The sequence below is a fragment of the Squalius cephalus genome, assembly GCF_949319135.1.
Source record: "Squalius cephalus genome assembly, chromosome: 14".
Lineage (NCBI taxonomy): Eukaryota > Metazoa > Chordata > Actinopteri > Cypriniformes > Leuciscidae > Squalius > Squalius cephalus.
The window spans coordinates 31,777,187-31,801,837 of NC_137135.1; the positions used below are offsets into that span (position 1 = coordinate 31,777,187).

General features: G+C 38.6%; 1 protein-coding gene across 3 annotated transcripts; it reads right to left on the reverse strand.

The window, feature by feature from the left end:
* Positions 1 to 24,317, reverse strand: atg2a (autophagy related 2A). 3 transcript variants are annotated; one of them, XM_079893189.1, is made up of 42 exons: positions 23,406 to 24,317; positions 22,350 to 22,512; positions 22,091 to 22,240; positions 21,616 to 21,718; positions 20,472 to 20,610; positions 19,985 to 20,188; positions 19,472 to 19,574; positions 19,103 to 19,267; positions 18,472 to 18,596; positions 17,911 to 17,986; positions 17,552 to 17,804; positions 17,323 to 17,464; positions 16,061 to 16,159; positions 15,789 to 15,956; positions 15,415 to 15,679; positions 14,958 to 15,045; positions 14,695 to 14,863; positions 14,479 to 14,621; positions 14,137 to 14,291; positions 13,053 to 13,207; positions 12,789 to 12,939; positions 12,512 to 12,696; positions 10,286 to 10,366; positions 10,084 to 10,190; positions 9,904 to 9,996; positions 9,751 to 9,821; positions 9,592 to 9,668; positions 9,132 to 9,302; positions 8,927 to 9,053; positions 7,929 to 8,155; positions 7,545 to 7,774; positions 5,218 to 5,353; positions 4,934 to 5,146; positions 4,753 to 4,854; positions 4,581 to 4,665; positions 4,059 to 4,212; positions 3,907 to 3,976; positions 3,635 to 3,717; positions 3,415 to 3,536; positions 3,120 to 3,274; positions 2,052 to 2,204; positions 1 to 1,920 (listed from the first exon to the last, which is right to left on the reverse strand). In XM_079893189.1, exons 1-42 carry the CDS (start codon positions 23,574 to 23,576, stop codon positions 1,684 to 1,686), a joined length of 6,066 nt encoding a protein of 2,021 aa, XP_079749315.1. In that variant the 5' UTR covers positions 23,577 to 24,317; the 3' UTR covers positions 1 to 1,683. The 3 variants fall into 3 exon arrangements, with proteins under 3 accessions (XP_079749315.1, XP_079749314.1, XP_079749313.1); XM_079893188.1 differs by having other exon boundaries at positions 7,929 to 8,152; positions 19,103 to 19,270; XM_079893187.1 differs by having other exon boundaries at positions 19,103 to 19,270.
* Between the last annotated feature and the right edge of the window lie 334 nt (positions 24,318 to 24,651).

Here is a 24,651-nt window from a genome sequence, read left to right on the forward strand (position 1 = left end):
TTTTTCAAATGCACATTTTTATTCCTTTTTTTGTATTAATTTGTTTACACGTTGTCTTGGTACTATACAGGTAATTCTTACAGCGTATGATATAGTTGTAATTACAGAAGAAACTCACCGATAGCTATGAATCACATAGCCGGCCAGTCAACCATCAATACACAAACATGCATGTCCTTACACACTCACTCAAACACACACAGTTTAGACACACATAAAAACACACCAAAAACTCACTTCCCTTACACAGTTATGCCATTAACAAAAAACAAATAAGTGAAAGTAACATTACCCACAAGCCCTTTGTCAACCGACCAACTGCCCACCGCTTTTTCATGCATATCAAGTACATCAGATGCTCAATGTACATCATCAGTTTTTACATTTCACTAGCCATTATCACAAATATGAAATCAAATATTTAAATGTAGGAAGGCAACTAATGAGATGAAAGCAAGCATGTTTGATTTAGGAGCAAATGAGAGGTAAAAGGCTGAATCTGTCAAGAGCAAATCTGGGCATATTTCACCACAAGAATAAAGGAAAGAAAATTCTATTTTAGAAAATAAAAGTTTGCATTGTGACATTATTTTATTGACAATTTAGCACATTTCTATACAATTCTCATTATTGGCATGAAAAAATAATGATATATTAAGTATTTATATATAATGAGGGTGTTTGTTGTACTGTCTTGATGCTGATTTAAATACAGAAATCAAAATCACCATTGAAAATGAGAATCAGGAGAATTAAATGTACAATAGATGCAAATTGACAAGAAAATAAATGTCACAATGTAAGAAATTCTAAAACAGGCTTCATTTTCTTTATGTAAAATCGAATGACTAAATAAATGACATATGTTTTTATTTTGAGATGAAATATGACCTGGGCTTTGTTTCTCAAAAGCATCATACGCATAAAGTAGATTGTGGAAGCAATTTCACTCACAATGCTTTTGAGAAACCCAGCCCTGGACATTTTTCAAGATTCACCAAGACAAAAAGACAAAACTTCATCACATTCTGAAAGAAGAGAGGATGAATAGAAAACAAGAGTGATCATTTCCGTACAGAGACTCTGGGACTGATTGCACCACTCAAATATGCATTAGTTTAGGCTTTAAGAAAGAGTTAAACAGGACAGTTTAAAATAAGATCTTTATAAATGTCAATGCAGTATAATTATGGCACAAAGACATCAAGATAGAGGACTGTGTTTAAAACACAAGTGGACAAGAAGAATCACTTTCCTAGTGTTCAGTGAAAAGTATGGTAAGGCCACCTCAATGTATTTAATGAGCCGTTCACCTTACCTAAATAAGAACTTCAACATTATGTTTGTAATACTTCAGAGGGAGAGTATCAATTCAATCAGATGTTAAATGCGTATTTCGGAGAGGGGAAACATCCGGTCTTGAGCTCACAGGTAAAGTTACAGACTGATATGATTGCATACGTTTCAATACGACAAGATGAGACTGAGCTGCACTTGGCGGTCTAGAGCGCTCGCTTCTAGCAAAAGTGCAGGTGGAAAACATTGCATTGCATGAAACAAAGTGTGCAACTATGTGGAAGCCACTTAAAAATAGTTCAATTATCACTTGTTTTTGCATTGATACTCACAGATGAACTCACAATCACACTCTTACATTCATACTAACAAAAACGCCCGTCAATCTCATTCTTGGCCAACTTCGGTGCGCCATTTTAAGAAGTCCTCTTTCCGCGCATCTGGTTTAATTTGGTTCCGCATTCCTCCCAGTAGGTTTGAAGTGGCCTCTGAGGCAACTATAAGTGGACGGACCACAGTGGGCGGGATCTGGCGCAAAACCCCGCCCACTGCTCCAGGAAGACCTTTCTGCTCATGTCCACGAGACGCAACATCACACAGAGTCTGAGCGGTGTCAATCACACCCTGGGAAAGCAAAGACGGCAATGTCAAATTGAATAAGATGAGTTGAATTAGCCAAAAACACTTTATATTATACATTTATTAAATTTATTAGTCGCAGAGATGAACATGCTTGTAATGATATAGGGACGTACCTCTCTGACAGTGTCATAGGCCTTGGCCACACCCTCTCTGAGGTCAGCTGGTTGGGGGGTGCGTCTGGGACGGGGAGTGGGGCGTCCCTCAGTGATGTAACGTGTCAGAGGTGGGGTTGGAGATAAGATGTCATACACGGTCTCAGCGGTGGCCTAGAAATGCACAGGAAATAGGCTTCTTATTATATTACATTAGGCTAATATTATTATTATTATTATGCCTTTTTGTTTTACTGTGTGGTGCGACGGATAAATATTAAATAAAAAATATCTAGCAACAAGGTGAACAGCAACAACAACAAAAAGATGAATATATATATATATAAAAAATATAACTATAAAAATGTAACAAAACAAAATAAATGTGATATACAAAATGATACATATAAATATAATACAAATAAATAAAGATTTAGTAAAATATTTAATAACATGGTAAACCAGCAGCAACAAATATAATAATGAACATAAAATATACAATTATGTAATAGAATAAATATAATTATTAAAGTTTTACACAAATAAAAACATAAATGATATACAAATGATACATACAAATATAATAAATAATTTCATTAAATTAAAAAATATCTATAAAGAAAAAAACAAATTCAGCGCATCTAGTAACATGGTAAATATAATATAATATACAAATGATGCACATAAATATAATACAAAAATAAATAAATGTAATTTTGAAAAATCTATCAAAAAAAAAAATATCGAATTAAAAATATCTAGTAACATGGAAAACCAGCAAGTAAAATATAATTAATTGTAATTTAAAATATAAAATAATTAAAGATAATTAATAAAAATATATAAATATAATTTTTCAAAAAGAAAATCTAATAAAAATATCTAGTAACATGGTAAACAGAAACAACATTCAACTTTCATAAAAAAAAAAAATTATTATATATACATATACAGTAGTTTGGAGTATGATTACCAGTGATTATCTGGGGTAAACAGCAACAACATTCAACGTTCATAAAATAATAAAATATATTATATATCTATAAACAGTAGTTTGGAGTAAGATTGGTTATATGTGTGTGTATTTACCTGAATTGCCTGCACTAGTCTGTTGCTGAGCTCTAGGGCAGCAGAGGCTGTAGAGGTGCCGAATGATGCCGCCCCCCTCTGGAGGCCTCGGATAATGCGCCCGTCCTTTCGGTACTGCTCAATGGGCATCCAGAACAGATCACGCACACCATGGACTGTAGAGGACAGAAAACTTGATTGCATTCAATCTGAATATTCAAGATTAATCTCATGGCCATTAAATTCCAACATCACTGAAAAAAAAAAAAAAAGCCAGAGCACTTGAGACTAGACACTTCTGCACAGAAATACTCACAGAGCTGTACAACAGAATGCATGGGACCTACACCTCCCAGAATCCCCGGCAGCTGGTTCTTCCTGATGTCAGTAAGCCACTCGTTCACTGCGTACTGAATCACCTTATCAACACCCAGCAGCCTGAGACAAAACAACAACTCACTTTTCAGATCTAGATGAAAATAGAAACGCAGGCAAAAAGTAAAGACGAGGATGTGTTTGTGAATGAAAGCATTTACCCATGTCTACAGCACAATCTCTTCAGCTTCAGTTCAGAGCAGTTCAGCTGGGCCAGACCAATAAGAATGCCTGCAAATGTTCCCTATGAAACCAGAGATGATATACATTATTATAACAGCAGTTAAGCTAAACAAACCACTGATATTATTCAGAAGAACTGGGGCAGCTTATGTTGTTGTTTTAAGGTTCAGCACTCAAACTACACAGATAAACTGGCTTTATGACCACATGAACATAAAGAATCAATTATTTTATATAGGTGATCACCAACCTGCTCAATGACTACATGCTTTCCTTGATAGTCCAGCCAGATGGGAACTTCAGAGGTAAAACGAAACTCTCTAAAAGAGAAAGAGTGTGAACAGACATTGATTCTGATTTAGACACTAGTTTTGTCATGCAGTTTGACGTCAGATCTTCTACCTGAAGTAGATGGGTTGGTCAGAGGAGGACGAGGAGCCAGCGGAGGAGGAACTCTGCTCACTAAAGGTTGTTTCTACAGAAGCAGCGAGATCATGGCCCAATCCAGAGGCAGGATCTGTGTCGTCTGAAGCCTTCTGAGGAGCGTCAGTCCTCACTGGGATCAGATGATCACAAATAAAGATCACACAAATGGCAACAATACACAATTCAATTTAAAATGACTAAAAAAAGAAATGTGTGCAATTAAAATTATAAATTTAAATACATATCAGGGTTTTTATTTAACTAAAACATTTTTTTTTTGTTCACTGAAATAAAATGTAACTATTAGATGACAAACTTAAACTAAAAGAAAATGAGAAATGTTGCCTTGACTAACTGAAATAAGTTGAAGCACTAAAAATTACTAACTGGAAATAAAAAACTGAACTAAACTAAAAACTAAAACTGAAACTGAAATAAATTAAACCTAAATAGTAATAAAAAATAAAAAATCTACACTATTACAGGGGGCAGACTTACCCTCAGCTGCAGGGTCGACGGGTAAGTAAGGATTAACTCCTGCAGCCATGCTACTGAAAAAGTCCTTCAAGAAGAAAAGTGCATCCTGGGAAATGAAAACAAATGTGTATTTGGCTTTAAACGAGCCTGATATAAAACATTATTTGCTCTATGCTGAAAATATAATGTGTACCTGGTCGATATTGAGACGCAGCGGCAACAGACTGACTCTCAGACAGCACTCCGGTCCGCCCAGACCTGATTCAGGCATCACCTGTAGCGCTTTCACTGTCAACTACAGCAGCGAGTGGGACAGGTGAGAACACAGGCACAAACAGGACCTTATTTTCGTCCTATTCCTCTCTGTAACTCACCATGTTGGAGTGGGCTCTGCGCGGCATGCTCTCACTGGTGTACTGGTACAGGAACTTGTTGATTTGAGAGGAAGCCAGACGGTCTCGCACCTCAAGTTCCTGGACGATAAACACCTGTCGGGAAACAGGCTGCTCCCCAAGGCCTGGTCCTTCTGCATCCAGTCCTGCAGCAGGGGGCGTCACCACTGGGTACGTCTCATGCTGGAAACTGACCTGAAGAGAGAGAAAGAAGTCAGAATCAAGGCTTTCTGAATCTTTAAATGGCTTATTTCAGTACAATATACCTTTGTCAGTTGTATTTCCATAAGCAGTGTGTGCTGCCGCCCACTTCCTCCCACCCACCGCCAAGAGTTCTGGGGCCGTGAGGGCACTGCTGAACGAGAGGGAGAACCACGGGCTCCGGGAGCAGCTGAGCGAACCCTGAGAGACACAAACAACCGTGAGGAATTTTCACACCTGGCTCTTTAGAGCATTTGTTTTTCGGCACTGGTTGGGCATATATGAACACTGCAATCACGCTTGGATCCGCATTAAAAAGATCGGTTTGAGATCGCCTGATCAAGGAGGCCTAATCTTGGCCCGATTGTAAACGAACTCTGGAGCAGTTCGGGGATGAGAAAGCACTCAAAATTCATAATGGGAAATGCGTTACTAACAAAAAGCAGCAGTGTCAGATTCTGTGGGTGAGCACATCAGTTATCACAGTTGAGAACCAATGAGCCTCTTCATTTTGAAATGTTGTGTAATTGCTCTTCTCTGACACAGGTTTTACTCATAAGACTTTCATAAACACATTTTGGTACGCTTTGAAATGTTGCCTTGTGAAAGCGAACCGAACTAAGAAGAAAATGCAACACTGCAACAATTGAAATCCCTGTTTTGGATAAAAGCTAACAATTAACAGGTCTGAAAATGCTTCACGCGTTTCCATGCATTCATGAAAGGTGCTTTAATGCTGGCACTTTTGGTGCGCACCCGGGTCAGAGTTTGGATCGTTTGATGATATGAACACTGTTTTCTGAACTTGGGTGCAAATCCGCGAACCGTACCTGAGTCCGCATAAAAAAGGGTGGTCTGTGGTACGGTTCATGTAAACTCCGGTATGGTTCGCTGCTGATAATGGGTCTCATTCATGAAACACGAGCAGAACGAATTTTTGTGTAAATCGTGTGTAAAGTGGTTCTGGCGTAAATTTTCGGATTCATTAAAATGTTCGTATTTCCCAAATGTTGGTTGGTACGAAAGAAATCTACACCTGCTCCCAGCCACCCGTAAATAGTGCGTTTAACATCCGAATGTTTTGCTCATTAATAAGGCTGCCTTTTAATTCACCGTAATCGGGTACATTTTACACAGCATTTTGAAAAATTATTATATATAGTAATTACATACGTTTTTTCTTTTTACTTTTATTACGAGAGCCAGTAATAGCATCTGCAAACGGAACACAAGTCCGCAAGTCTTTTTTTAATTTTTTTTTAATTATATTCAAGCTGTTTATTGTTTTTTTTTTTTTTTTTTTTTTTTTTTTTACAAGTCCGCAAGTTACAAGTGTTGCAGTCAAGCTTCATGTCGAACCATTTTCTTTTCACTTCTGGGACTGTTCGATTAACAGATGAAACTCCATTGACTGCATCTGCTGCCAAGCATTTTTACCTAAAGCATTTAGGTAAAAGCATTAGGCCTATTACCTAAAAAATCCTTTTTTTTAGGACCTGGTACGCCACTATGTACGCTTGAAAATAAAATGTGGCGTTTTGAATGAACTTCTGATAATAAAACTTCAATTTCTGCATCTGAGAAATTTCTCTTCTTCATTCGCTTTTGAGAAGACATGTTGAAATCCTTCGTTTCGTGTCATAATATGATGCCCATATATAGTTGTCAGTCGGTTTTAATGGGCGGGATTTATGGTAATTAAGAATGAGCGTGCACGCGCGTCCCATTTACGACTGATTGGAATTCATTGACCCACACACACATTTCACTATCAAATCTGACGTTTACGAAGTATTTGTGAATCAGGAGAAGAATTTTCGGGAATGTCTCTTTACGCGCAAATCACTCACATATTTACTCGTATATTTACGAATGTTTCATGAATGAGATCCAATGAACGCAATCGTACTAAATCGTGAACCCATTTATGTCGTGAAATCGGTTTGTGTGTGTTCTCACTCACTTTCCTGACAAGTGTGAATGACACACTGCAAGCAGAGAGAATGTATTTCTCATTTCTGCCCACCTTCAGCAAAAATGTGACTCCCGAGTTCTTCAGAACATTTGCAGTAAATTTGCGGCAGATAGACGCAATTGCCGTTATGTGTTGACGCTTTGGAAACAAAACCAAAGGTTTAAAAACTAAAATATAAAAGTGAGGTGAGCAACACTAGTATGCATTTTACCACCTTCTCCTGCATCATCATTACCAATAAACTGGGGTAAACAGCTGCTGCTTTGATGACGCAAAAGTACCGTGGTTCAAAATCAAACAATACAGTGTGAACACAATCCAGCGGGGGCAGAGGGAGCAATCGAACACAGGTTCGGACCAGCTAATCAAACCAAGCACCCTAAAATTCTCTCTTCTCAGACCTTCTGCTAGACTTACTTATGGCTGTGTGGTGTATGGGCTGAGCTGGGTTTGCCGCCAAAGTCTTTGCCACCGTACAGGTGCCAGACAACGGACACCTCTCGGAGCACCACTCTGTTCTGAGGCACTGGGAAACGGGCCGGGGCGCGTAGCAGATCTGAACTGCCCCGTGGCCGAGAGTAGTATCCATCCCGCACCTTTATAAGACCCTGGGAGAGCACGGTCACCACAGGCTCACCGTCTCTAGGCTATCAGAGAGACAAGTTATTAACTTATACAAGAGAGAAAAGGACAAGAAAGAAATAAGGTGTAAAAAATATTTTTTTCTAAAAAAAAAAAAAAAAATGTACACCCATTTTTTTCAAAGCAACTTAAAAGAACATTACAAATGAGGGTACATACTGGGATGCCCATCCCAGGAGCCTCTAGGATGCAGAAATCATCGTTGTCGGTGGAACCCTCTGAGCCTTCCTCTGACATAATATCTGCATGAGCTTCCAAAGCTGTGGTGACCAGTCCATCAATATCAGACTCCTCCCCTTCTAGAACAGAGGGGCGGAGCTTAGGGGCTTCTCCCGGGAACAGATAGACTGAGACAGGCGAGGCTCGCCGGATGGAAGGAGAACCTGCTGGGCAAATACACAAATTTGAATAACCATTAATCTATACCATTCAAAGGTCAAGAAATTAATATTTGTATTCAGCAAGGATGCATTAAATTGATCAAAAGTGACAGTATAGTAATTTGACATTAAGCAGCACAATTGTTTTCAACATCGATAATAATAATACAAACTTTTTATTGAGCAGCAAATCATCATATTAGAATGGTTTCTGAAGAATCATGTGACACTGAAGACTGGAGTAATGATGTTGAAAATTCAGCTTTGCCATAACATGAATAAATTCCATTTTAAAATACACAATAGAAAACAGTTATTTTAAATAGTAATAATATTTCACAATATTGCTGTTTTTATTGTATTTTTAATCATAAAAATGCAACTAGAAACTTCTTTCATAAACATATTACCGACCACAAACTAGTCTTAATATATTCAAAAACATAATTTAGTCGCACTGCGACCAGAAACTCCTACAGAGAAAATTAGATGAATTCTTATAGGTGACAAACAAACAACTATCATCCTATTATTAACAGAAGTGAAAATATTTGACAATATTTGGCCGTTTTTACTGTATCATCATAAAAATGCAGCCTTGGTGAGCATTAGAGACTTCTTTCATAAACACATTACCGACCACAAACTCTTAATATATTCTAAAATGATACATTTTCAAATCTATAAAATATTAGTCATAAACAAAACATTAACTGATTTCTACATGTTCTTTTCTAGATATTTCTTAGATCTATATAAACAACTGCAAAGTCTCACCAGAATCTTGCGTCTCTTCCTGAAGGATTCTCTCAGTGTCAATCAAGGCATCTGTGAGGTCGCACTGGTTAATCTCTGCTGTCTCTGCTGGTGGGCAGGACGGAAGGGATGCGGGACTTTCTGACAGCTAAAAGACAGACATTTTAGAGTTGAAAACAAGCAGGGGGAAAGAAGCTATAGTACAACTTTAAAAGACAAATCTCACCAGAAGTTTCTGTCCGGCGATCTCCGTGGGACATGTGTGGCGAGGGGGAGGGTGTAGATCGCCCTGGGAAACCAGGTACTGCAGCATGTTAACTAGAGCAGCGCACGAGTCCGCACAGGTGTGTACGTGAACTACATTATTAGAACAACGAAGCTCAAACAGCGGCTGAGTCTGGAAATATTCATAAAGACAGACAGATAGTTATTAAAAAAATGGAAGATTTAAAAAAACATTTGTGAGAAGTTGACATTAAATTAAGCAGCAGCTGAAGTCCTGCAATATTATTATTTTATTATTTAACATAAATATATAACCTTAAATATTGATGTTTACTGGTGATTTTACTCGTCATATTTAAATGATTTTACAAATAAATGCACTGTAAGTCACTAATATATGAACTAATATAAGTCAAATGCTATGAAATCTTCAAGCCGGTGAAGATTAGCATGACACTAACCAGTTTACTTGAGTCAGTTCCTTTCCAAGTCGTTATGGCCAGTTCCAGTAGATCAATGTCTAATACACAAACATAGTCTGAGACACATAAAAACAGTGTGATTAGAGGTGGCCCACATTAATGCAAATTCAGATTTTAAAAGCTATGCTTGTTCTGTACCTCGCCTCAAATCCACTGTATCACTTTCACATTGATCAGACAGGTACAATGCAGAGTCATCTAAGATAAACCTAAAAGTAGATATCAGAGTGGTTAGATCCAATCAATTAACCTTTGTGCAAGCGTTTAGGATCACACTACAGTCACCAGTACCTGAGGTGAAAGGTTGCGGTGTCCACAATGATGTTGCTGGATAAAGAAAAGGACTCAGCTGTAAACAAAACTCGCAGAGGAAGATAAAGAGGCCTGGAGGGAGAAAAGACAAAGAAAGTTGACAGAAAGAACAAAGAGCATTTGCCAGACTTCTCCAAACATTCAGTGTTACCACAATACCTGTAGTCCACTGCACAGGTGGCCAGGTGTGTGTGAAGAACTGTGATGACGGCAGGTGGGGTGTAGCCTAAAATGTCATCATCAATGACATCAAGGAAATCAACAATCTGAATAGAGAATGAAGAGAGACATCAGCCAGATGGTCATGACAGATCCACATGCCTGTTTAAAGTACATATCTAATCTAGTTCCCAACAGGTACCTGCTCATGCCAGCTGTGATTGGTCAACGCCATGTGATGTCGTAAAGTAGCACCATGGAGTCGCAGCGCAACCACAAACTCCTACAGAGAAAATGAGATGAATACTTATAGGTGACAAACAAAAAACAAACAACTATTTTTAACAGAACCGACAGGCGAAAAGCAGATTAAATAGTAATTTTCACAGTACACAGGACAAAGCCAATTTACAAAAAATCCTGATGTTAAAGCTAGGGTAGGTAATCCTGTTCAGAAAAAAAAACATTCCAAATTTGTTTAAACTGTCTTTATATACCAATACATAATTAAAATGTAAGTACTCTGAAAAAGAAAGTATAAAAATCGAGTGTCTGTAGACCTCTCACGACTGTTGTAAACACAGGTCATTATTTCCATTCACTCCACCCCCTCCCTTCTGGGCTCCTTCCAAAGCCACGCCCCCAAAACACATGAACGCGCTGACGCCAAACGCTCAGGCTCAGCTGAAGACGCATTTATTATTTACCTGAGATGAGCGGAGAGGAAGGAGCGCAGTGCATGCAGTGACATCATGTCAGAATCACATGTAATAAAATACCTAACTTTATCACTATGAATATAAACAAATATGATGGCTTTTAGTACTCACTATCAAGCTAGCATATCGATACTGGTAAAGTTTAAAATATATTTTGTTTGATTCGGTAACGAGCTATATTTAGGCTATAGGTAACGAGCTATATTTATAAGGCAAAGCTAGGTTGCATTGATACACGTTTTTCCATTACCATCAGTTAAACTGTGATGAAGGTGAATTTCGTGTAAGAGTCATAACATATACGGTGTTTTGCATGTAAGAGTTTCCATGATGAAAACATTGTTGACTCTGATGAGGACTAACGTTACACTCCGGTGACAAGTACCGCATCGTCGGTTCGAGGACAGGTCCACTCCGGGGTCGGGGACGAAGCAGAGGAGGTCGTTCAAGAGTGCGGGCAGGGTCCGAGGAAGTAGTTTAGCAAAGTAGCAAAGCTGGCATTGGTACTTTTTGCTGCATTTTCTCAGCCATTGTGCCGCAAACTCCTGCTTACTCGGTGTAGTGAGCTGAATATTTCCGGGAACGGTGACATGTGATGATGAGTGCACGCAGGGCTGTGCACGCAGTGGTGCTCGGGCACGAGACATGAAGGCATCTGATTGGTTCTTTACATTCGCACCGAATGGCAGTGATTGGTCAGAGTTTTTACTGTCCTGCAGCTGCTACAGAGGTCAGATTTTTTCCATTCCTTTTTCTGAACACATAATGTATTGACTACTATCAGAATGGAAGGACCATTTCACCCAGTATAAAAAAAAATGTTTCTGAACAGGATTACCTACCCTACCTTTAAGGCCATTGCACACTGAGTCCGAAATTTTCGTATGCGTTTTTTCGTGTTCGTCAGCCTTAAAATTCGTCAGGCACAGAAACCTTGCACACTGAGTCCGATGCGTATTTATTAATCCTTTGCGGAAAAAAACGCAAAAAATACAAAATGGATTCGTCAAGCAGTGAGGATGATTTTGTTGCCCTCTTTCTAAAAAGAGAAAAAGAAAGAGGAAATATTGGGTCCATCCAATCCTGAGATTGTGCCGAGAGGAAGGAGAGTACGCCTTATCAAGGAGTTGCGAAATTATCCCGAGCGATTCCAAATTTACCTCAGAATGTCAGTGGAACAGTTTGATGCTTTGCTAGCGATACTGGAGCAACATATTAAAAAGAAGACCACCAATTTCCGTGAACCAATCGATCCTGAACAGAGATTGGCACACACACACACGGCCGGCCGGCCGGCGGAAGCGCTGGGCAGACAGAACAGCTGTATACAGGTTATATTTTATACCCAAATAATACATGGATTTTGTCGTTCGCTTGTACGGTGGCTCTGAATTGTCAAAAAACCTCTCAAAATACTGGCTGTGGATGCGAAAAACGCAGAAAATCGAACCCGATCCGAATTTTTTTATTACGGACGAAAGTTTCGTAGACAGTGTGCAAGCGTGATTGACATAACGTGAGGTCGAATTTTTTTTTTAACGTGCGAAAATTTCGGATGCGAATTTCGGACTCAGTGTGCAATGGCCTTTATTAGTGTGTATAATATCTTAATGCCTAATAGTCACATAAAGCAAATCAGAGTTGTGCGGTAATATAGTTTACATTTTGCAAGTATGCTGTATGTATGCTGATAAAGTAAATGCACTAACCTTGACATTCCTTTCAAGGTCTAATGTGATTTTAATGGCAGTTGACAGCATCTGAACGCCGGTTTCTCGGCCACCGACGCTGCTCACCCCCACCTCTGTGGGGTAAATGGTAGGGTCCAGATGACCTGGGGAAGTGAACCTGGGCATTTCCAGTTTCACAGGAATAGGGGAGTCCGGCACCTCCGCTGTATAAAGAGCCAAAGACACACAAATAATTTGTCATTTCAGAACACTTTTCCCCCATGCAAAAACTACAGGAAGAGTTTTAACAGCTCACCTTTATGATACAGCTCCACTCTTTTGCTCTCTATGGTCAGGAAGCTGAGATTGGGATTGTTCTGGTGTTGCGTCACACTAAAAATCTTCCCCCCTTCCAAGTCCAAAATGAGTTCTCCGTGACAGAGGTCCACTTTACGTCCAGCTTCATTCTTTAAAATGGTATCAAAATTGGATTTGTGAAATGTGAATTGAATTGGAAAAGTACAATTTTACTGGTATTGGTGTCTACTTCTGAAATTTGCTATTTTTCCATTTAATTTACCTTGCTGTCTGTCATGGCTTGAAGGCGGCCTTTTCCAATCAGCACTGTTAAACAGAGCAGACTCAGTGCGTGGCTGGACTGAGGCTCTGAGTGTTTCCTTCTTTTTGATTGCTTGGCTGAGTAGAACTGAGGCTCCTCTTCCTCAGAGTCAGATTCTGGCATGAGTGAAAACACTAGGAATTAATTTTTAACCCTCATGTTGTGTTTCGGACATTTTGACCCAGAGAGGATTTTCTTTTTCCTGAAAATGCTAGTTAATGTTAGCCTGGCTCCGCCCTCCTACGTACTCAGTTTTCATTTTCCTTCAGTCTGGGTTTGCGGTATATTCGTGAGTTTTCTCCGGTCAAATTTTTACCGATCCAATCAGCGAACAGAGGGAGTGGCTGAGAACGATGACGTTGAGGTCGTGCGCTAGTTTGAGTTGTAGGGTTACGTCAAAAGTTAACGCTTGTCAATGGAGAGTGGCCAGACTCTCTGTACAAATGCAATGTACGAGAGTCTGGTAGGATGTTATCGCATTGGACTAAATTTACTTACTTTGCTCACACAGGGTATACTTTTTTTTTATTTTAAACATTCCCCACCTTGTAACTTTATTGATCTGAGCTTATGCACCTCAGGGTTTTTTTTTTTTTTTTTAGGTGAATAAGCTAGTGTACTTTTTTCACTCAAAGAAATCAAGATCAAGCTCAGATCAATGAGGCCTACGATCAGTCAGCTCTTGTGCTAAAAACTTGTGCTAACTGAGAGAAAACAAGGTGACAAAAAGATTGAATCCAATATCTGATGATAATTTAGCATAATGGGAGATTTACCAGCAATTTCAAACGCGGATCGTTTTTTTAAATTAGGTAAAGGATTTTCAACACAGCACAATCCAAAACAGTTATTGTTAACTAAAACTATTAAACCAAAATCTAAATATATATAAAAAAAAAATAATTAAACTTGCCATGACAATTAATTGAAATAAGTTGAAATTCAAAATATGAATATACACTATAATAGTATATAAATAATAATAAAATAACCCTGAGCCAAAATGTTCCTAATGTGAAATATGAAGCAGATGATCATGACTAACCCAGCCTGAATGCAGATTTACAGAGGTAAAATTCATCCTCTTCAGATCTGTGCTGGTGGGAGGGACTACGATAACTTTGAAAAGAAGAAGGAGGAGCAGAAGGAGGGGACGGAGGAGGTGGAGGAGGCTCCCACATCAACAGATCATTATTAATCCTGGGGGGAAAGAGTTAAAGAAATTTGTTTTAGTTTATTTTGGAAAATACAAAGAATTGGCTGGCAAAAAAAAAGAAAAAAAAGAAGTTAATTTTGTACCTGACAAAACATGCATATAATCATAATTTATGCTGAAAAGGGTATTTGAAATCAATGTTCTTTTAAATGTGTAAGTGCTGAGCGATACCTGTTATAGATGCTCAGAAAAGCCTCTTTACTCGGCAGAAGGATGTAAGCTACAGGAAACGTGATATCAACCACATACTGACACTGACATATACACTGAGACTGAAACTCTTCCATCTCCTCTGGGTCAGCTGGGATCACCATCTGAGAAAGAGGCAGAGAATGAGTGAAGTTTAGGAATGAATGAAAGAAAGACAGACGGGCAGACTGGACGTACCTCTTCCGTCTCAAACATGGTGCGATTGGATGAGAAGGGAGAGCTGTTTTTCTCTCGTAGTTCACATGGGTTCTCCAGAGACATGGAGCCCAGCCCCAGATCCCTGTTCACCCCTTCACACACACCCACACCGTCAGATCCCGCTCCCTCATTCACTCGCACCTGAATCCTACAGATGGAAAAGAGAGGGAGCTAAGATTCTAAAGATTTGTGTAACATATTGTATTATATTTTACCCAAAGCATAATCTCAGACACACTCACCTGGGAATGCCATCAGGGTTCTGCGAATCTGGGCTCTTCTGCACACGGATACAGGGAAATGCTTCTCCCTCCCAGCCTTCATACACTCCTAAAACACACACAAACACACATCAAATTAATTTAGAAAGAAAACAACACTGAATCCTCAACACTAGGCCGTAGAAAGAATATAAACAGAAATAAAATCTAACAGCAAATATATTTTGTACTTTTAGAAAAATGTGCACTGACCAACAACATTTATTAAAAAAAAAATGGAAATGGAAATTGAATTTCATTTATAAAAAAGAATATAAAATTGTAATAAAAAAAAAAAAAAGACATTTAGCCCAGCATATAAGGCTGAGGCATTAGAGAGACACACTACTTGCTGAATAAAAGTATTAATTTCTTTCAAACTTTTGAGTGCTAGTGTATGTGATAACTGAAATGAATAAATGATCTTTGGATGCTTTACCGTGCAGATCGGTGAAACAGGCCTCTAGTAGTTTAGTAAGTTTGGCTCCTGTGTTGCAGGGGCCGTCCTGCTGAACGTCTGGCCCCTGCTGAGACTTCAGCTCCAGATTAGAGATCTGCAGACTCAAGGTCTCACTTCGCACTGCCCGCTGGCTCAAAGGCCGCCTCAGCCCCGGGGGTCGAAGGTCAGGGATGGGGAAACGGACCTTCAGCACAGCGTAAGGAGATTGAAGCAGGAGAGAAGAGTGGAGCTCCAACAAATGAGACTGTAGAGAAAAAGAGAGAGGAATAAACTATACATTAGAGCCAATTTCATTGTGAATGCCTTTCTGGTGAGGAATGGGTTATTATTTTTGAACAGGAGCATCTAGTGACCTCTGCAGCATGAGCTGTGTTTCTTTGTGGTGGCGATGGACAGTAGCTCAGGGCCTGCAGGATGTCCTCCAGTCGGCCCAGAATGTCAAGGTCCAACTCAGAGCTGAGCTCCCCGAGCTCGACCCGCAGCGAGCTGTCTCTGCGCACCACACGCCGCCTGCTTCCCCTCTACACGAAGGAAAACAGCAAGAACAGTTTAACATAGACCTAAAGCGAAAGTATTAAAGACAAGAACACTTCTCACAAGTCAATGCCACAAGACTCTGCAGTACCTTACGCATGTGCTTCTCAGATAGACTGTGGTGGAACTGGGCACAGGGTCTGGCAGTGGTGCCCATCGTGAAGACACCGGCTGACTGGAACTGCAAAAGCTGGGAGAAGAAACACACAAGCATTTCAAAAGACCTCTTCCAGAACCTTCATCAGCCTGCAAGATGTTTCCTGTTGGGGATTTGCAAGTCTGACTTGTCATAACTCAAACTGTAATCACATCTGTTTAAGATTATCCTTGAGCAAAGCTACTGAGCTACTAAACGATTACACCACTGTAATAATCTGGTGAACAACTGGTTAATTTCTGGTAATAAGGCCGTTTGGATGTTTTTACCATCCAGATTGTATTCCAGAGTTCAACAGGGTAAAAAAAAGAAAAAAATTAAACAAAATATTCTACAAAATGATGTAGCAAATGTGTTTCAAGAGGACATCTAATAAAAAACAGGACATTACTGCACTTTATGTAAAAAAAGAGTTCAAATATTAGTCAAATATTAGGTCAGTATGTGGCCAGCCAATCATAATCATAAGTAATTTACATGTAGTCTTAAAATGGCAGCTATTCAATTCTAAGCTTTTTATCATTTTAAGGGTCAGGGAGAAAATGGTCATAAAAAATGGTAACACTTTGCAATATTGCTCAATTCGTTAACATTAGTTAATGAGTTAGATTTAATTGATTATTATTATTAATGGTTATTATTATTATTACTACTACTTCTAAATAGAAATATGAAACAAAATAACTATTGTAATATTTAACTGTAAAAATTGATTTAAAAAAAAATATATTATTGTTTTATTTTACAGTACAACTAAAATTTCAATACTATTTATGACTGTCTTAATTGTCTTACAGGAAGCCTATAAAGCAAGGGTTTCTCAACTCTGTCCCTCGAGGTCCATATTCCTGCAGAGTTTAGCTTTAACCTTGATTAAATTAGGATTGGAGCAAAACTCTGCAGGAAAGTGGACACTGATGGGCAGAGTTGAGAACATCTACTTTAAAACTTCTCTTTTTTGACAACAACTGGTTTATAGGCATTTTCATGAAAAGTTTGGGAAGATGGTTGCTGAACTTTATAGTAAAGATTAACAAATAAATAAATAAGGACTGATTTTGGTAAAAGAAACTAAATTTATGAGTGGACTTCAGAAGAAAATTAAAAACACATAAAATGTGAACCCATCACCCAACCCAGAAAGCCTGATAGATAATAGCATTTGGGTGTTAAGAGTCTGAAGATGTGCTGTTTACTTCTGTGTACTGTGGACCGCCCGAGTCCCACAGGCACTCCAGCAGTTCCAGCCTGCTGAAGGAGAGGTCGGAGGTCGTGGCTCGGATGTGTCGCCCTGCGCTACGCATCTCACATGCCAGTTGCACTGCTGCACCGGTCACCCTGAGGACCAGAGGTCAGAGGGAGTCAAAAGAAGTGTGTGCACGTACATATACAATCAGTGAGCATAGCAGTTGATTCCTGTCGTACCTGATGTGGGAGTGGGCACATGCTTTAGCAAAGCTTCCTCTCAGGTTCTGAAAGTCTCTCTCACTGAACATGCTGTCCTTAAAGAACGCAAGCTCACGGAAAAACAACTTTGACACCTCAGCCAATGAGGAGAGCCCATCCGGCCCAGGAGGCGGGTCCTGCTCTAAAAGAGTCAGGGTGACTCCGCCCAGTGAGAGGCGAAGCAACGAATCTGGTTTCATCGGCTCTGATTGGCCGTCTCGAGACGACCGTTCTATTGGAAAAGAAAACAAAAACACTGTTGACGGATTGCAAGATGAAAAGTTAATGGAATGCAGACATACAAAACGTGTGTGTTTAAAACAGGTTTAGATACATACTTGGAGGTCTGCTACATTGAGGCAAACTAGATAAGGATCCTGGTACAGGATAACGACGAGGACAGTTGAGCATTCCCTGTAAGAGACACATCATAAAGAGCAGGCCAATCATACATACATGGGTAGCTGATGCAAAACAGGTCCATGGACTTGATCAACATCAATATATTAAGTTATTAATATATTAGTATTAAGGAAAGTGTGTTATCTTAGACCCTGTATATTATACATTTATGCATTTGGCAGATGCTTTTAACCAAAGTGACTAGTATAAAGGTATACCGTTTATCAGTTCATGCATTGCCTGGGAATAAAACCAATGACCTTGGCGTTGTTAGCGCCATGCTCTACTTTTTAAGATACAGGAAAGAATTAGCTAATTGTTTTTAATACAGCAAAATACAATAGAGCAAAATCTAATGTGACTTAACAAGAGAAAAGTATAAATGTGTTTGTAACAAGGCAAAATGTTTTTGTCATTCTCTGAAAGAAAGTTCGGACACCTGAATGAATCATTCTGAACTTGAATGAGAAAACACCTTTGCACATATAAGCACTGACCTGTGGAGCCAAGCTGCTCTGGCTATGAATGGACGACTCCATATCGCTGTCAGATAATTCACTCCCAGAGCGTGTCGACAACACACTGCTGGTCATATAGCCAGGACCCATTGAATAAAACATGTCTGGGACAGAAGATCAAAACACACAGAATAACTAAAAAAAATTAAGCAATTCTGGCAAAATACAGAACTAGAAATAGTTCCAGAGGTTTTTATCAGTGATAATAATAAGAAATGTTTCTTGAGCAGCAAATCAGCACATTAGAATGATTTCTAAAGGATCATGTGACACTGAAGACTGGAGTAATGATGTTGAAAATTTAGCTTTGCCATCACAGGAATAAATTATATTTTAAAATATATTCAAATAGAAAACAGTTCTCTTAAATTGTAATAATACATTTACAGCACTACTGTTTTTACTGTATTTTTGATCAAATGAGCAGCCTTGGTGAGCATAAGAGACTTTTTTCGAAAACATTGAAGAAAAGAAAAAAATCATAATTATTCCAAACTTTAGGCCAGTAGATTACTGCAAAAATAGTCATTAGTTGTGTGCCATTCTGAACATACCCACAATTATAATCAGTTATCTATAATAACCTCAACAAAATATTGCCTATTCTCACCTCCGTTCACCATGGTGCTGATATAGGGCTCTGAGTCCAACTCCAGGTCTCTGTCATACATTTCTGTGTTCAGCTGCTTACTAAGATCCTCTTCAATCAATCGCAGATCATCAGAACCCAGAGGCCTAGAAACACCCCCACCAGACAGACCAGCACCACCACTGCCTTCTGACAAACAGAGAGAGAAAGAGCACTGGACACTGTCAATCATACAAGAATATGGCTAAATTCATGCTGGTGCAAACAGCCACATGATGCCTGTTGATGAGTCTCATTTGTACTATACTTAAAGACGTTTAAAAAGGGGCAGTGAATTATAACGCATGTTAAAAGACGATGACTAAACACACAACAGAGTGCTCATGTTACCTGATGTCTCGATGCAGAGGGAGGACAGGAGGTCTGTCAGCTGAGTGATCTGACTGGGGGACAGCAGCAGGTGGAGACACCCTACTTTACCATCCAACTCAAACTAAGAGGAAAAAGAAGTTCAGAATATCTTTTGTGTTGAACTCATCAAAATCTTACATGCATGCTCAAGCAATGATCTAATCATTTAATCTGATTAAAAAGAATCATGATTGTCCATCTCACATAACAATTCCTATTCAATTCAATATTTTAAGTTTGTTTTCACAATACATATAGTTTCAAGCATTTTCTGTAAAGTTGCTTTGTTTAAATGATACAATTAGGAAGTATACTGTTATCTGCCAGAGATGAGTGTATCAACGAAATTGAGTGTATCCATATGGCCGTAATATACAGCTATAATATTATACATGTTATTTGGTTAGTTAACATCATATATCTAACAACAAACATGGCAAAATCCTTTATTCATTTATTCAGTCTTTTTTATTCCTTATTGTGCACACAAACCTTGGGCCCAGGCAGCATTTCATTTTGTTTAATTTTGACTGTTGTCTCTATGAATCCAGAGCATTGTCCAATCAGCAGAGGCTCAGGGGGCTTCTGGGTGGGATGCAATGATTGAGGGGCATCGGAGGCATCATCATCTTCATCATCTTCATCTGTCTTATCCGTCTCCCTGCTGCTCGCCATGACATCAGAATGAATCAGCCCCTAAATGGATGAGTTGAATGACAATGTCCATTACAGACAGGAAAAGTATGCTTGCCAAAGCAACATTTATATTTATGCTTTTAACAGATGCTTTTAAACAAAGCGCCTTAAAAATAAGGAACATCACAAGCAATTTATCATAATAGCCAACAATATTTGTGGTACATAATATTTAAGTTTAAAATAAAAGTTAGATTAGTACACAAGCTAGAACAGAAATGCAGAAAAAAGGGGAGTCATACTAAACGTAAACACTAACTAACAGGTTGTATAGTTTCCTCACCTGTGATCCTCCCAGGGTCTCGTAAAGCAGCTGTACGGAGTTGAGCTGAAGGATCTTGTGCAGGAAGGCTGGTGGCTGGTGGATGTCTACAGGCACTGTCTGGTTTGAGTCTCTCACAGCCTCATCACAATAATCCACCCTGCAGTACCACACACCACAACCAGGGACAAAACACAGCTTGGTCACAAACAATGGAATGCACATGAGCCAATGAGTATTTTTAGCTTAACCTGTGAATCGACGAAAATAATGTAAACATTTTAAAAAAAGTATTTTGACTGGCAAAAATGTTTTTACAATAACATAGTACTTTTGTTTAGATTGAATTGATCAATTGATCAAAAGTGACAGTAAAGACATCTACCCCCTGGTTTCACAGACAAGGCTTAAGCTAGTCCCAGACAAAAATGCATGTTAGACCTGTTTGAACTGAAAGCAACTTGCACTGAGATTTCTTATAATATGTCACTGCCATTGTTTTGTCTCTAGATGCACATCAGTAATGATTTCTTTTTTTTTCTAAGGCATGTTTATAAAAGCAAATTAAATGTCCTAATTGAACTAAGGCATAACCTGCCTTAATCAAAGCACTGTCTGTGAAACCAGATATTAGAATGTTACAAAAAAATCACTTTTAAATAAGTTATTCTTTTGAAGTTTCTGTTCATCAAAGATTCCTGACAAAAAAAAAAAGCAGTTTCCACAAGAAGAATATTAAGCAGCACAACTGTTCCCAATATTGATAATAAGAAGAAGAAATGTTTCTTGAGCAGCAAATCAGCATATAAGAATGATTTCTGAAGGATCATGTGACTCTGAAAACTGGAGTAATGATGCTGAAAATTCAGCTTTGACATCACATGATTCATTTACATTTTAAAATATATTGTAATAGAAAACAGTTATTTTGAAGTGTAAAAATATTTCATAATATTACTGTTTTTTACTGTATTTTTGTTCAAATAAATGCAGCCTTTGTGAGCACGAGAGACTTCTTCTCAAAAACATTAAAACATCATACTGACCCATTTATTAATGGCACATCTACCGAGTTACATTAGCTGGCACACTATTAATTCATAATACTTTATAAATAAACAGACGAAAACAAAATACATCCCTGGATGTATCAGGATGGCCTCACCGTTTAATGCGCATCTCTAAGGCAACCCCAGCCTCAGCGTCCAGGGAATGGTGTTCTACTCGCACTATAGTGTCCAGGAAGGTGACTTTTATTCGGCGTAGGACTGCAAACACACAAACACACACACACGTTCATGTGATAAATTGCAGTAAGCTGGTTGTCTGCCACACATCAGGGTCTCAATCACCCTGTAAGGCTTATTTAGTGAAAATCACTGGCTGAGAGTATATTATCCATGCATACTACCCATATAAATTAATAAATGTACATATTTGTTGTTTTAAATTAATAATAAAAATATATATGAAATTAAATATTTAAACTAAATAACAATAGAAATAAATACATAAAACATTTTTTTTAAACTATAAGAGCTATGGATGAAAATCAACTGTCAAAGATCAAGGAAAGTTTAGGAGAGTTTAACTTCATGAATCAATATACAAATGTACTAGACTCAAGAGCTGATACACACCTGTCTCGATGGTCTGTGCAAACATTTCCAGCCCCTCCAGTGGAGCAGGCGGCTCTTCTGACGCCTCGGGCGGGTCCTTCAGGCACTCCTGGGCCAGCTGCATGCTGGACGTCATGCATGACGACCACCCTTGAGAATCCCAGTTTCCGTCTAACAGAGATCACAGAACAAATAATTGAGCAGTAACTCAATCCTGTATAAAATATGGCTATACATATCAAACCAAACGAGTCCACAAAGAATGGTCAACAGAACTCACTGGTTCTGTATTTGGGTCTGCATGTTATTTGCAATCCAGTGACTTCAAGGGTGCAGTGTTCGGTCACAAGTGCTGCCCAGGGAATAGTCACTGTGATGGTGTTCACAAAACCTTCAACAATCTCCAGCGGAGCTCCCAACGACTCCAACAACTCGTTCACTGCCTGAAAAGAAGATTCAGAGTATAGGCTAGTTAGTGAGTCTGAAGGTCAAATGATCACATATAAGAACAGAAGATGTCAAAATGACTGTGAAACAGGAGAAGGATGTTAATTCATGAAACATGCCCCCAAATATGATCATCCTTGTTCAATTTACCCCTATTTTAAAATTATGAAATATATTTGTATAAAGTAGGGCTGAACGAATTTGTAAAATAATCGAATTGGGTTTATTTATTTACCAATATTGCAATTTAATATACGATTATTTTTTTATCTTCTGTATTATTCAACAAAGACAAGCAATAAATCATTGTATAATACGACCAACACAATATTAGATAGATCAAACATAAACTGTTCTTTCCTGTAGGCCAGACCTATATGTTATGATGAAAATAGGTGATGCATGAATTGATATGAATGACAATTTTAACTACTTCCATAGTAGTATATTGACTGATTTGTTGAACTTTTAAACACAATTTATACTCTGGAAAAATGTATATTATAAATATGTAAAATATACATATTTTTAAATATATTATCATAATGTTAGATTTGTTCATTTATCAATTTATTATTATTTATTTTAATATTTTTATCCATTTCATTATTTATTACACTGTTTTTCTCTCAACTTTTCCACCAACCCCCAGATGACACCACCACAGAAGTGTGCGAAAGCAAAAGTTAGTAAACCTTTGTCACTGTGTCTCGAGACCAGGAAGAGAATCTAAGATGCGGTCTTTTCTGCACAAGTCATCAAACCTTTGGAAACACGAGTTGCTCCTTCAACAAGATGTGTTGATCTCAAACTCAAGTCCAGATATTGCGAAACACTGGCAATAAGGGGACAAGGAAACCGGCCTGGGCATGTCTTACCCCACACTTACCCACACATCCAGGTTAATTTCACTAATGACACCGCTGCCATTGTACAGGTCCAAGCTCAGCTGGTCCAAACTGAGTCTCTCCTCCAAAAAGTGGCCCAGATAGTGCTGCAGGAGGTACCGACAGGCCCGTTTCTTTATTGAGCCCGACCAGGGGAAGAGCCACCGAGACATAGGGCCAGAGCAGACGGGGAGAGGGAGCTGAGAGGTGGTGGAACAAGAGACCAGTCCTGCATAACAGACTTAAACCCCCCTCGGTAGTGTGTGAAAGTGAGAATACAATAATACAAGCCAACTAGGATGGACAAGAGCGGGTGAAACCGTCTAACTTCCTGTCTTTTGACACCAAAATCCCCCGGTTCTTCGTTTTCGGACGTAAATTTGTCCACAGCAGCGTTTACAAGAGATTCTTTGTGTTGAAAATGGTCACTCCGGTTCTGTCTTATAATAATATATGTCACTCAAATTTGCGACAGGTCCTCTACGGTTCCTCTGGTCAACGGGTTGTTTATTGTTTTCATACTCCGACTGAACGAAAGTGCGTGATGACGTAAGCGCACACTGAAGATGCCAGAAGTTGGAGGCGTCAGTCCGCCATGTTGGGACGGTCAACACCTCATCCAGTCATACAAATAATCAAACTTCTTGTACCAAATATTATGTAGATTTATGATATTATTTATATTTACTGTATAGAACGTTATGTAATAACGCAAGAATCGTTACATAGAATTACCATATATGCCATATGTAGGCTATATGTAATCACTGTACTATAACAGAATAGCGCTTACACTACCATTAAAACATTTGGACACTCCTACTCATTCTGCATTATTACAATGCTCACATTTTATAGTGGGACTTTAACTATGAAATAAATAATTATGTGATTTTGTGACCATAATGTTAAACAAATCAAAACTTTTTAACAGCATTTAAGGAGTGCATCATGTTGCATAAAATACTTAGATTAGTTGAAGATTCATTTTAATTCCTAATTCTTTTAAAGTCAGTTGCATAAAAAGTTAGATTGTTCTAATCTGAATCAGCAAAGTAAGACTGATTACCTCTTGAGTCATTTTTAGTTGGTCAAATTACCTCTTGAGATAGTCTTAAGAGGCTACGTTTATGCAACTGGCCACTATCAGATGTGTTATGCACTTGTTGCCTGCTTTTCATTTATTTGCTCCAACATAAATTCAGTTACATGTTCCCAAATGTATCTGGAATTTCTAAGGGCCAAATA